This window comes from Anastrepha obliqua, chromosome 2 (genome assembly GCF_027943255.1).
Source record: "Anastrepha obliqua isolate idAnaObli1 chromosome 2, idAnaObli1_1.0, whole genome shotgun sequence".
NCBI lineage: Eukaryota > Metazoa > Arthropoda > Insecta > Diptera > Tephritidae > Anastrepha > Anastrepha obliqua.
Window position 1 is genome coordinate 32,619,144 of NC_072893.1, and position 13,636 is coordinate 32,632,779.

General features: G+C 35.7%; 1 protein-coding gene across 1 annotated transcript; it reads right to left on the reverse strand.

Moving 5' to 3' along the window:
• Positions 1-5,174: 5,174 nt before the first annotated feature.
• LOC129237448 (39S ribosomal protein L38, mitochondrial) lies at positions 5,175-7,131 on the reverse strand. The gene is made up of 7 exons (XM_054872215.1): positions 6,932-7,131; positions 6,677-6,832; positions 6,474-6,619; positions 6,282-6,401; positions 6,065-6,156; positions 5,691-5,989; positions 5,175-5,617 (listed from the first exon to the last, which is right to left on the reverse strand). The coding sequence occupies exons 1-7, from the start codon at positions 7,074-7,076 to the stop codon at positions 5,328-5,330; spliced, it is 1,248 nt and encodes a 415-aa protein (XP_054728190.1). The 5' UTR covers positions 7,077-7,131; the 3' UTR covers positions 5,175-5,327.
• Positions 7,132-13,636: the final 6,505 nt, after the last annotated feature.

Here is a 13,636-nt window from a genome sequence, read left to right on the forward strand (position 1 = left end):
CAAAAATCAAGTCGATGCTCATTTGTTTTTACGATTCCAAGGGAATTGTCCACAAGGAGTTCGTGGCAACGGGCCAAACCTGGCGTTTTGAAGTGTTTGTTTCATCGCATATATACGCCCTGAATACCGCGAAGGAGGAAGCTGGCGCTTATTGCATGATAATGCAACATCTCATCGGTCCACTCTTGTGACTGATTTTTTGACTAGAAATCGTATTTTAACCATCATTCAAATAGCATTCAGCCATTTTCCTAGTTGGGAAATTGTATTTGGCCATGAAAGGTAAACGTTTTGCGTCTGTAGAGGCCATACAAAACGCTTGTACCTCTTGAAGGACATTCCGGTTAACGACCTGAAACACTCTCTCGAAAAGCTTTTAGATCGCGTAAACAGTGTATCGAGGCCAGAGTGGAGTATTTTGAATAAATAAACTTGAAGTTATCAGAACAAAATTCCTATCGTTTCTATTTTAGCTCAGTCTTGTTTATTTTGGGCTTCACTTTGTATAAGTAGTCTCTTGCGTGTATACCATTATTCCTTATACAGTTTGGCATAAGCTTATTACACTTATATTGTATACTCCCAAAGTAAAAGATATCCCATAAGAGTGGGTAATGAAAAAATTCTATTTTACCTCTTAAACCAGTAATGACAGTAATGAGGAATTTGTTCCAGAAAAATCTTCCTGCGAACATCCTACATCGACTCATAAGGGCCTACATATTTAGATAACTTATATATAGATATAATTGGCGCGTACACTATACACTCGACCAAACAGATCCTCCTTCTATTTGTGGTGTGCGCCTTGATGTTGTTCTACAAATGGAGGGAGCGACAGTTTCAAGCCGACTCCGAACGGCAGATATTTTTTTATGAGGAGCTTTTTGATGGCAGAAATACACTCGGAGGTTTTCCATTGCCTGCCAAGGGGCGACCGCTATTAGAAAATACTTTTTCTTAATTTGGTGTTTCTCGGAGATTCGAACCTACGTTCTCTCTGAATTTCGAATGGTAGTAACGCACCAACTCATTCGGCTACGCCGGCTGCCGTTCTTTTATTAAATTAATTAATCTTCTCAATTTATGTTTTTCTCTTTTTTTCTTTTTTTTTAACGAGATATTTTTCTCATTCAAATCGGTTCTTAAATACTTCATAATCTTCAAAACTATTAACAATTTTGAAGTATATTTTGTCGATGGGGATAACTCTGAAGGTGATGAAATATAATTGGGAATATAATATAGATTGCTAAATTTAAAAACAAAGTCACCTTTTAATTTTATTAAATTAGTATTAGCTGTGCAGCGCAAAAATTTTAAAAGCTTGAAAGTTGAAAAATGCATTTACTAAATTATAAAATACTTGGCAAATGTCCACGATGATCAATTCGAGTTAATAATATGAAGCTTAAGGTCAATGACTCCCAATTTTTTTTTTTTGTTTTTTTTTTTTTTTGACTAGGGGCAAAATAGTCTGCATCAGAAATCGCATGAATATTGTTTTACCTTTATTTTTAAAGCTCGTTTAATGGAAAAAACAAAATGTTTGACTGCTAAAAATGCGTAAACTACGTAATTACTTTTTTTTCGAAATGTGTCTTTAAATAATAAACGCTATTTATTGTCTTTAATATAAACAAGAATTTATTACAATTAACAATTGTGCCAAATATTTGTTAACGAGTATACATACATACAATATGTATTTGTTTTTACAGGGACCGTAAATAAAAGTTATAGAAAGAAATTTGTATACAAGCAATCAGGCTGAAGGAAGGGTCGGAAATATATACATGAGATGATCGTTGTTTAAAGATTCATTCAAATGTGCTATAAAACTATTATTAGCAATTATAATTTTAATTTTTTCATTTATTTTCCTATTCAATAAATTTTACTATTTCTTCGCAATATAATTATTTTATCATATGAGCTCTATTTTCCAATCAAAAAATATAGCTTATGCCACATAATAAACTTAAGCACGGCCCAAGTAAGGCCTAATGGGTTATATACAGTTAGAAGACCGAAAAAAACGAATTTTCCAGAATTTTTTCTGAGAAAACTTTTAAATTTATTGATCTAAAAATTTATACACATATTATTTTATCTTTAAACCGTATTTTTGTATTTTAAGGCTTAGTATTACTAAAAATATTTATTTGGAAGGGAACTACAGCTGGTCTCCGGGAGCTTCTCTCAAAAAACACGTTTTGCGCTGAACACTATATCTCTGAACTGGTTCCTCTGAAATTAAAAAACCAAACAGATTTCGCTAAAGTAATGTAAATCTAGTAATTAATCAAAGGGTAAAGCAAAATAAATTTGTTCTGACAAAATGGCAGTTTTACAACAAAAAATCGATTTTTGAGGGAAATTTCGGCCTTAAATTGTTTATAAAAAAATATTTATCGGTGAGAAAAAATCTTCGAGCAATTACTAAAAAAGATATTTAAGAAGCTCGTGTTAAAATTTGAGACTAATCGGTTTAGCCGTTTTCGAGTAATGTTGGTCACCGACTTTGAAGACACCATTCTGAGAAAAACGCGTTGAAAATTTGAAAAGACCTGAGTCTATGCCTGAAACGCCTTTTCAAATTTGCGTGCAACTTCGAAAATATTCACCGGAACGATATTAAATTTTCTGTGTGTATTCTCAAATATATGTACCTACATTAAGGGGTTAGGGGTAGTCAGAGGCCCGAAAAAATGATGATTTTCACGAATTTTTTTTTGCTACTTAATTAATTTATTTAACAAAAATAAAAACATAGCATAAAAACATCATGTTTTAACTTGACTTCACCAAAAATTAATAATTGCAAAAGTTATCGCTGTTTGTGTGAAGCCCGTTTCTCCAGAAGTCCCTTGCGGTGAACATCACAAGTCCTTGCAGATTCATCTAAAACCAATCGGACAAGAAAAATTAGTTTTATTAATAGATAATCTTGTGCCTGATCGAAGGTTTTTTTTTGTTTTTCAAAATGAACAAAATGGCGGCCTCAGAAATTTTTTTCCAGATTTTAGAAAAAAAAACCAACAGTTAATTGTTAAAAAAAATCGAAATTTTTGAAAAAAAAAATCCTTCGATCAGGCACAAGTTTTTTATGTTTTTCAAAAGCTGTATAAATTTTATTGAAATCTACGTAGCGGTTTTTAAGTTACAGTGTTCACCAGTTTGAAAAACATAGTTTTGAGAAAAACGCATTTAAAGTTTTGCTATCGGCTCCGGAGCGGCCGAGCGCCCTTTGTTAATTGTTGAATAACTTGAAAAGTATTTGTCGGATTCACTTCAAATTTTTACACAATATTTTTAAAACATTATACTTTAAGAAAATGCAAAAAAAAAAAATCGATTTTTTGAAAATTCTGACTACCCCTAACCCCTTAAGAAAATAAAATGAAAAAAAAAATCGATTTTTTGAAAATTCTAACTGTATATAACATCTTAAGAATTGAGTAATATTTTTAAGAATGTCTAAAACAGAAGGGTATCTACGCTACCGCCGACATCCCTATTTAATTGTATCGATTACCCAAGTGATAGTTATATAAGTTAGCTTTATTTAATGAAAGAAACATAAAACTCATCATATAAGTCGTACTATATTTCGAACAAATAATCAAATCTACGAAGTATGTATTTTCAGTTGAGCGTAAAGCAAAAATTAGCACTTAAGGATGAAATTTGACTTTTTCAACGTTACTTACAATCGTTACGGTCCCTGTTTTTTTACCAGTGCTAATATAGCCATGAAATTATTTAAGTATCAAATCTTTAACCTTACACATACACTGAAACATGTCTGTTGTGTAAATGAGTTTTTACTAAAAAACGGACCCTATTGAAGTTTTCTAATTTTAAGCAATTTCTTTGTTAATGTTTTAATAAAATCATTAGGAATTCATAACTATTTATAAAAAGCATCAAAGATTATCCGAAGAATGAGCTGTATGAACGGTTGTAACGTTTGTGGTGGTGTATCCACACACGCTTAGATTTTATGCATTAAAAGAAATCGAAACGTTTAAAAGGAAATTTCCTTTGTATTTGTATTATTTATGTAAGAATAACCTCATTAAACTTGTAAAAATTGTGCATTTAGCGTACAATAAAGGTTGCTGAGGAGTCCGCTATTTGAAAATTCAGAAAGGTGAAATGCAAATATTTGCGCAAAAAGTACCAAAGCAACAGGAATTCTCACTAAACAATTTCGACACCGCAGTTGTTGTTGTTGTACTAGCAAAAACATTCCCCATACATGTACGGGAAGTGCTGCTGAAGTGGCCGAATATATAGTAAATTCGGGCCGTTCCGGTAATGTAGAACCGACTGTCGGGGGAACGAACCGACACCGCAGTCTATGCAGATGGCTCTAAATGGTCTGTAGTGTTGAAGCAGATACACTTATACTATATTCTCATAGACTTAGAATTGAAAAATCTGTATGGCTTCCTAATGCCTGCAGTCTCTTCCAGGCGGAAGTACTGGCGATTGGGGAAGCTTGTGAGTTACTAATCGTAGATTTCTCTTCTAAGGACAATTTTTTCGGATAGTCAAGCTGCAATCCAGGCACTGGATTGGACTACAACAACCTTTAAACTGGTGGAATAAAGTAGGAATAGCCTTACCACCTTGAGTAAACACTATAACATTACCGTAATCTGGCTCCCGGGCCATCGGAACATTGAAAGAAACGAAAACGCATGTGAACTGGCAAGAAGGGGTTCTGCCATGCAGAATCGGTATTCACACCACTGGATGCAATCAAGAATACAATTTCTTTAAAATACTTCCGAAACGCGGATTGTAGATGGAGGGACCAGACAGCATGCAAAGTCAGCAGAACGTTATGGCCTATCTACGACCTGAAAGAAACGCCTGGAGACTGGGACACGGCAGTCATATCTGGCTTTTGGTCTGTCGGAGGACCAGCAGCCAATATGAGCATCCCTTACAACGCACACTGACACAGTTGCAAACGGCCGAAGAAAACGAAAATGACAACTGTTTAAAGAACAATTTTGTATCGCGCAAATTTTTATCGATGGTGTTTCTTTATTATAACCGCAACGGACCCATTGTGACAGCGCATTAGTTTTGATTTTTGGACGCAAACCTTCCGCAGTGTTCTCCCGAAAACTCCAATGTAATTGAGAATTCAAAAGCTATAGTTTTATGTTGCGTAAAATGTAGATTTCAGCGCATATATTTTATAACTTTTTCCTATATTTTGCATTTCTTTACTATAGTTCTACAAATTTGGTAAAGCCGCATAATTTGATACATCATTTCTTTATCATGCACCAATTAGAGATGAACGATTATTTATAATCATTAATACGGCCAATGCCGAGCCGGCGTTTGCGTATTTCGGTTTTTAACCATGACGGCACGCCACGTATAGGATGCGCATTTGGGAAACGTAATGGTTTTTCCGGACCTTCAAATGGGTGTGTTTTCGCTAATTTACGTTCCAAAAATTCTTTATTGATTTCTTTGGGGTCACGATAACGATCCAAATACAGGTTAAACGCTTGCTTCAATGGGAAGAATTTCTGATCGGCAACGTATGGTTTGGGGAAGTCGTATTCAAAAATTGGTTCCTTCATATCTACAAAAAAAAAACGAAAAAGCCAAACTTTAATATTAACTCAAATACGTACTATGAAATATAGCAATCATACTTAGAACATTGTGATAGAACTTAGCAAGAGAACTGTCCCAATCACTTTGGAAAAAGGCAAGTCCTGCCGGTGTTATATTATCCTGTTGTTCACGATAGAAATCGAGTGTCTTAAAGGTACGTTTTTCTAAATTATTTTTCTCGCTCGATGGCAGCTTATATTTACTGAAATCTAGTTTGCCAACTTGTTTGTATAGCACAAAGACTATGCGTTGGTAGCCAACGCCTTTTGGCGGAAAAGGTGGTAAGTACTCTACCATTACTTCTCCCTGCTTAACGTCGCCATTTGGAATATTTGAGCTGAAAAATAGGAAGAAACATATTTTCTTTAAAAAAAAAAGCACTGCATTCAACAAATGAATAGATTCAACCTACATAAACCAGTGCACATATTCGGACGAACTGTCGGTGAAGTGGGCATCTGGATTAGTAGCAATAAGCGTCCAGAAGGATTCCCCATCAGATTTCTGTAAAGCCGGACAAATTTAACATATTAGTGGCCTATACTGGTTCTAATCCAACTAAACTTTATACGAGAAAATCGATTATAGAAGTTACTTTTGTACTTCCAACGCTTTAAACATCCACATACCTTTCCGGTTATTGGATCGATCGTGCCATCAAAAATAACCTCGGGCGCATTAAGCGCTTCTGCTGGCTTTATAACGTTACCATTGTAAACTGGGCTGAACGTATTATCATCCAGTTGGTACTAAAAATATTAACCATTAGTTCTAAAATATTTTTATTGACGTTATAAGAAAATAATTTTTATTTATAGTACCTGCACGTTCAACGCAATACGCGGCACAAAGTATGCCAGACCAAATAAGTCATCAAAAATACCATAATGGTCGGCAATTACACGCAAATCATATTGGCCAGTTGTTGCCCTATATTCCGACTGCACTGCATCCAGATCAATAAGCACTGGAATTTCACACTTATTATTAGAATAATTTTATTTCATTTAATTGCCATTCATACATTTGTTAGCACGGGCCAACTTCTCCACTTGTGCGTTAGAACGTTGTGCTTTCAAGTGCGCCAAACGTTGCTTCAGTTGTTCGGAACGCGAGGGCTTTAAATGTGGAAAGCCAATGTTTACGCGTGCAGTTAATTCAGGATCTTTGGCATTTTCCTCTGTAGTATATCGGAAGAAAAAAGTACATTTTATTTAACTTGGTTAATACGTAACATTCGATTAGAAGGGGCAACTGGCACGCGACAATGACCACCTACCCTGCAAGCGTTGCTCTAAAGACTTTGCGACACCTGGCCGTTTGCCGCGTATTCTATGTCCCAGTCGCACAGAAACCAACAAAGGATTGTTATTGCCGATAAGGGCGCCTATACTGTTTTTCCCTAATAAATTAGTTAATGCCATTTTACCACTCAGATTTACAATAAACACAACCTAACATTTCTAATGTAGTGAACTCCAAACAGCTGTTTACCCGTTCACAATAGCCGAAAGAACACAACCATTCAGATTTGAAAATGTTAAGCTGCATTTAGGCTGCGCATATGCCGTGCGATATATACTTGAAAGTTATCAGAAAATTGAAGTTAAGCTCTGTTTATTTATCAGGAAAAATTTATTAATTCATTAAAATTTATAATTTGGAGCTGAGTCCGTAATTTAGTTTTCCCAGTTTCCGCTAAACAGGTTTATTCTGGTAAACACATTAGGAAAAAACCTTTTCTAAAGGGTAACATTTTGTATTCGCCAAGAGTCCCCTGATTTGATTGTGCCAATTGTTCGGCCTTTGTAAAGCTAGATCTCCATAAAAAGCGTTCCAGGCGCTATGACTTTCAGAGCTTTACGCAGCTATAAGATTCATTTGCTTTGGATCTATATTCTGCAGAGCTCATACTAAATACCATATCTCTAATACATTGGAGCATGGTGTGAACTTCTCAACTCAGTGCTTAAATATGGACATACTGAAATACCAGTCTTTCCTCATATTTCAAAAGTCATCTCTAAGGGCTGAATGGTTAAGTCTAATACACAATTTGAATCTGATAGGCTATCGACAGAACTTCAAGCACGCAACAAATTTCATAAGCTCCAGTGTCGTGAGTGCCATTTTGAAAAAAAGCACGAGTTGTATCGTAAGATTTATATATAGATATATATAATTGGTGCGTACACCTTTTTTGGGTTTTTGGTCAAGCTCCTCCTCCTGTTTGTGGTGTGCGTCTTGATGTTGTTCCGCAAATGGAGGTGCCTACAGTTTCAAGCCGACTCTGAACGACAGATATTTTTTATGAGAAGCTTTTTCAAGGCAGAAATACACTCGGAGGCTTACCATTGCCTGCCGAGGGGCGACCGTTATTAGAAAAATCATTTTCATGAGATTCCAGTTCTTACAATAAATAAGGTCCGCCTCAAAATCGTTGAAAGCTCTAAATTCTTGGGCTCGCATGCCAGCAAAGATGGCACCTTCGAACGAGAAGTTGCTCACCGAGTTCAATGTGGTTGGCGAGGCTGCAGAGCAACCTCCCGTGTCCTGAGTGACAAGAAAATTCCACAAAAATTAAAAGCTAAAAGCAACAAAAGTATGATCAGGCTGGCAATGATATATACATCCGAGTGCTGGGCTGTACCACGTAAACTAGAGCTCAAACAGTGCGCGGTAGAAATGCGGATGCTGAGGTGGGCCAGCGGCGTTAAACTGCTGGACAAAACAATTTTATTCTTGGTAGTAATAAAGTTGCTTCAATCAACACTAAGCTTCAGGAAAACCGCCTACGCTGGTACGGTCATGGTATAAGAAGGTAGCGAGGGGTAGCGAAAAGAGGGCCGGGCAGAACACCATAAACCTGGAAACATCATTGAAAATGACATGCGATGCAGGAATGTCAGCCAAGAGACGACTCAGGACCGCGTGATATGGAAACTTCGCAGAAGGAGAGCCGACTGAACATAAGGCTAGGTTAAGGTAGAAGGTCAAGCCACCACTGCTCTGCGTAGGATTTGAGCTTAAGAAGAACGTAAAGGTCCACAGACCTTTTTTTCAAATTTAATGTTTAGTTTTTATAAGTCGGTTTAATTTTGGACCACTTTCTCTTGGCAATCATTAATGTTTATTGTCCATAATCGGTAACGCGTTAAAATCGGGTTTAGTTAAGGGTAGTCAGAGGCCCGAGAAAATGATGATTTTCAATAATTTGTTGTTGCTAGTCAATTGCTTTATTTTACAAAAATAAAAACATAGCATTAATACACCGTTTTCGACTTGACTTTAGAAAAATTAAAAAAAAAAAAAATTAATAATTGTAAAAGTTATCGCTGTTTGTGTGGAGCCCGTTTCTCCAGAAGTCCCTTGTCCCTCGTCACAAGTCCTAGGAGATTCATTTAAAATCAATCGGACAAGAGAGATTAGTTTTATTAATAGATAATCTTGTGCCTAATCGAAGCTTTTTTTATAAAATAAACAATATGGCGGCCTCAGGATATATTTTTCAGATTTTCGAGAAAAAACCAACAATGAATTGTTTAAAAAAATGTTTGAAAAAAACAATCCTTCAAAAGCAGTAAAAATTTGTATTGAAGTCTACCAATCGGTTTGTAAGTTGCAGTGATCACCAGTTCAAAAAACATAGTTTTGAGAAAAACGCATTTAAAGTTTTGCGAAGACTCCGGTGCGCCCGAGTGCCCTTTGTTAATTGTTGAATAACTTGAAAAGTATTTGTCGAATTCACTTAAAATTTTCAAACAATATTTTAAAGATATTATATTTAAGAAGATACAAAAAAAATGTTATTTTTAAAATTCTGGCTACCTCTAACCGCTTAAACTGGGGCTATATATTTAGAACTGGGTTTATTTTCTTAACTACCATGGCAATTTAGCACAATATTTTAGAAAAAAATCAGCTTTGACGTGTGTATGCGTACTTTTTATTTAATTTTGCGTTTATTTTTTTTGGAAAAATATAGTTCATATCGGAACAAAAACCATATAAATTAAAATTTTTCATAATTTGCACAATTAGAAAAAAAAAATGAAAAAAGTGTATAAAAATTTTAGACTTTTAAAGCAGAATTTTGGGAAAATGGAGTTTTGTCATTGGATTTTGGTACAATAAAGTGTTAGTTTAAAGTGACGCAAAATTCACAACTTTTTTTGTTGATAAAACGCCTTTTCACCTAATTTAAATGTATTACAATCTCTTATAATTTGTAAATATATAAAACTCTATTCTATATACATATATATCTCAATATCCTGAAAATGAAACATTTTTGTTAGGTTTCAATATTTAAGTGCACTTACATACATTTGTAAATTTCTTTTGATTTTAATTTGCTTAAAACCAACTTTAGTACCAGCTGGTGATAAGTTTAATTTAAAGCCGATTCTAAGCTAAAAGTCAGATACTTATTCATCTATGATTAAAATAAACTCTGGTTTTTCTTAAACCGCTGCTTAATAAATACAGAACAGGCTTAATTTAGACTATGATTATGCACCAAGCGCTAGTTTAATTATGCTTCCCAGTTTCCAGGCTCAAACTCAGTTCAAATATTCACCACAATTAAACTTGCACTGAACAACCGCCCCTAAGATATCAACTTTAATAAGTTCTACTAAACACATTCAGACCACGTTAATAAGTAAATATGTGTATACACACCTCTCTTATGCACATATGTATTTTATGTACATATTTATTGTTCGCAATCAAAAAATCAATAGCTCCTGCGCCGATTTCCCTTCCAAATGTACACAGAAATAAGAAAGCCGGGAAATCATACGGCTATAAATTACCGCATGGACGTAGGCAAACCCTCAGACAGTACATCTCTCAATGCAAAAAAATAAAATAAAATATTGAATCGGCGCACATTTTATTTCTGACGCATGCGCTCAGTACACCAGCCCAACCCGGCATGCACAGCATACAGTGCAGTGCCCGTACCGGTCGTCAAGTGACCCAGCCCAAGGCTGAGCAACCCGGCCGGTACTAATATGTACACATGCAAAAATGAGACCGATGCAAACATACAGACACACCACGTATATAAAGAAGCGCATTGCGATGTTGTCAAATTTCACTAAAGTTTGCACAAAATTTGCACAAAACTCAAGCATTGAAATGGACGTGTGGTAGTTTGCCTATACATAGTAGCTTTGAATGCGAGTGAATTTGTGTGTGAGTGAAAAAGTGCCGCATTCTGTGAGCAAGCAACAACAACGACAAAACAATGTACGCTTCATTTTATTTTTATTTTCTAACCTGCAGTTTGGCGTACTTTTAGGCGCAATGGCTTTGTACAGTGCATTTGTTAAAGTGCACCAACCGCATTGCCTGCAAGTTTTCACTTTTTATGAAGTGTGCTGCTGCGATGGCGGTGGCGTTCAAATAAATATCTCGAGGCGAAACTGGTCTCAAGTGCTGTGGTGCATTCGCAGCAGTGTTATAATATTTTATGCAAATAAATAAACGTTCGGCTAGCCGTACTAGCTGGATTGTGGGTGAAGTGTAGAAGACCTCAAACTTTAGTGCTTTAGCATTCAGCGTTTGTTTTCGCTCATAGCCTGAGCTTACAAAAATTTGTATTCAATTCAACGTTAAAGTAGACTATAGCGCCACTCTTTGCTTGCTCCTTTTACCATTCTCCATGTATGGGAAATTCTATGCACATAGGCATGTACATATGTATGTGTATGCAGCTATAAATAAATAATGTATGCAATTTCATGTATCAGTAGATGTGCAAACATAAGTAGGTACGTACATACGCGTAAATATGTGTGCAAATATAATTTTGAACTTGAACTTACTCTCTTCTTTCGCACTCCTTTACCTGTGCACGGTATTCCTATTCAACATTCTGTCTTTTTCACATTTTCATTGGAACTCGGCTCAGGGCACACGCCCAATTACTAAAAGCAAATAAAGTGTAGTTTCGTACGTTATAATCAAATAAGTAGTTATCTATAAACGGATATGTGCATACCGGCTACCTACGTCCGGCCGTTGGCCTTTCACACACACGTATAAATATTATATTTGTGTACTTTTCATGCACGAATGTATGTTTTTAGTTTCTTTTCACAGCTATGAAAAATATAATAGCAGTATCTACGTAATTTTATAAAACTGGCGTCGATTTACCTTAAAAGATTCACTGTTCCTGGTATGCGTAAATCACATTATAAGATTACATTTATAGAACTCAGGAAAATGCTGAATAAAACACGAGTTTTATCACTATAAACTTTGCCAATATAATTTCAAAATGATTACAACTCCTTTTGAAAATCCCTCTTCAATGCATAAAGCGCCTACAAAATTACTCAAGATTATGATAACCGAAATCGGTTTTCTGAGCAAATCTCATATATGCCTTGATTGATTAAGGGGGTCTTCTGGTCTCGAGGCCCTGAAATGAAGGGTTTTTTTGGGGATTGATTGTGACAATTCCTGTGAATATTTAAAAAATTTTTTTTTTTATTTTAAAGGTACATGTCTTGGCTTTTAAAAAATGGTTTTGACTTTGAAAAAAATTAACACCCGCGACCTTGAAATGGCGCTGAAGACGTCCACCTCCAAACGAAACAGGTCTCCATTTTGGTCACGGTTTTTCCACCTGGGTAATCAGAAAGCAAAAATTAGATATGCGTTGTCTTCAGAGTTGCCCTGGTTAAGTCTTCCCGTGACAGATTTTTTTTTTTTAATTTTTTTCAAAAGTTATGCAACAATTTGCAAAAAAAATTTTTTTTGCTCATTTTTTGAACTTTAAAAGGTTATAAAAATGGAATGAAAAAAAATTTCAAAAATCGTACACGGGGAAACTTAGCGGTAAGTTTTCCGAACCTTTTAAGACCAAAACCATTGAAATCGGAGTATAACTACTATGAAAAGTGTGACCAAAATGCTTAAAAAACACGATTTTCGGGGAAACGCGTTTAAAGATAAAGTTTATGATAAAACGGCCGGAGGAGGGTACACTTCGGTGCCCAGAAAAATCTGAAAAAATGCGATTTTCAAAAAATCCTTTCTGTGGCGTATTCTCGCATACACATACAACAAAATTATGCAAAAAAAAAATCGATTTTTTTTTCGCTGGAGACCAGAAGACCCCCTTAAACAAAAAGCAGAATGAATATTAACGGAGGCCTTGGCGAATTCTCTGAAGTTTTATAGACACATTCACTAGTGCCCAAGTGCCAAAGGCGATAGATTACCAGGTTTGGCCTTCAGCTTTGGTGAAAAAAGAAATTGAGCGATTAACTTCGGCTGCCACGTCACTGGGGACTCGGCAGCAGAATTCTGAACGCTCATTTCACACGCATTCACAAACTTGTCCAATCAGTAGATGTTGTTCTTCTGCTGGGTATTTATTCGCTGCGCTATGTCTATGTCGTCGTAAAGCTCATTCAGCTCAACGTTCTATCACCTGCGATATTCGCCGTTGCCAATGTGCAAAGGTCAAAAAACCTTCCGCAGAATCTTTCTCTCAAACACCCCAAGTGACGCCTCATGCGATGTTGTCATCGTCTAAGTTTCTGCGCCATACGTTAGGACGGGCGTGATGAGAGCCTTATAAAGTGTTAGTTTTGTTCGTCGAGAGAGGACTTTACTACTCAGTTGCCTACTTAGTCCAAAGTAGCCCCCAAAACTCGTTTCAATACTTGGCACCATTGACAATCCATGGACTGATAAACAGCTGATAGTCCAAATGGCGGGCTGCCAGGAGTAATTCACCAAAAATAACTGACGAAAACAGTTAGTTTTTGCGTTAATGGAAAAATGTCGCGATTTAAATATTTATAATTATTTGTTTTAAAATAAATTCAATTGAAACATAATAATTTAAATAAAAGTGTGTTTTTAGAATTTCTCAAAGCCTCTTCGGCTGCTACTTTTAATTCGTCTTGTGTGAATAAATGAATACATTTTGCATACATGTAATTTTACTGAAAACTGT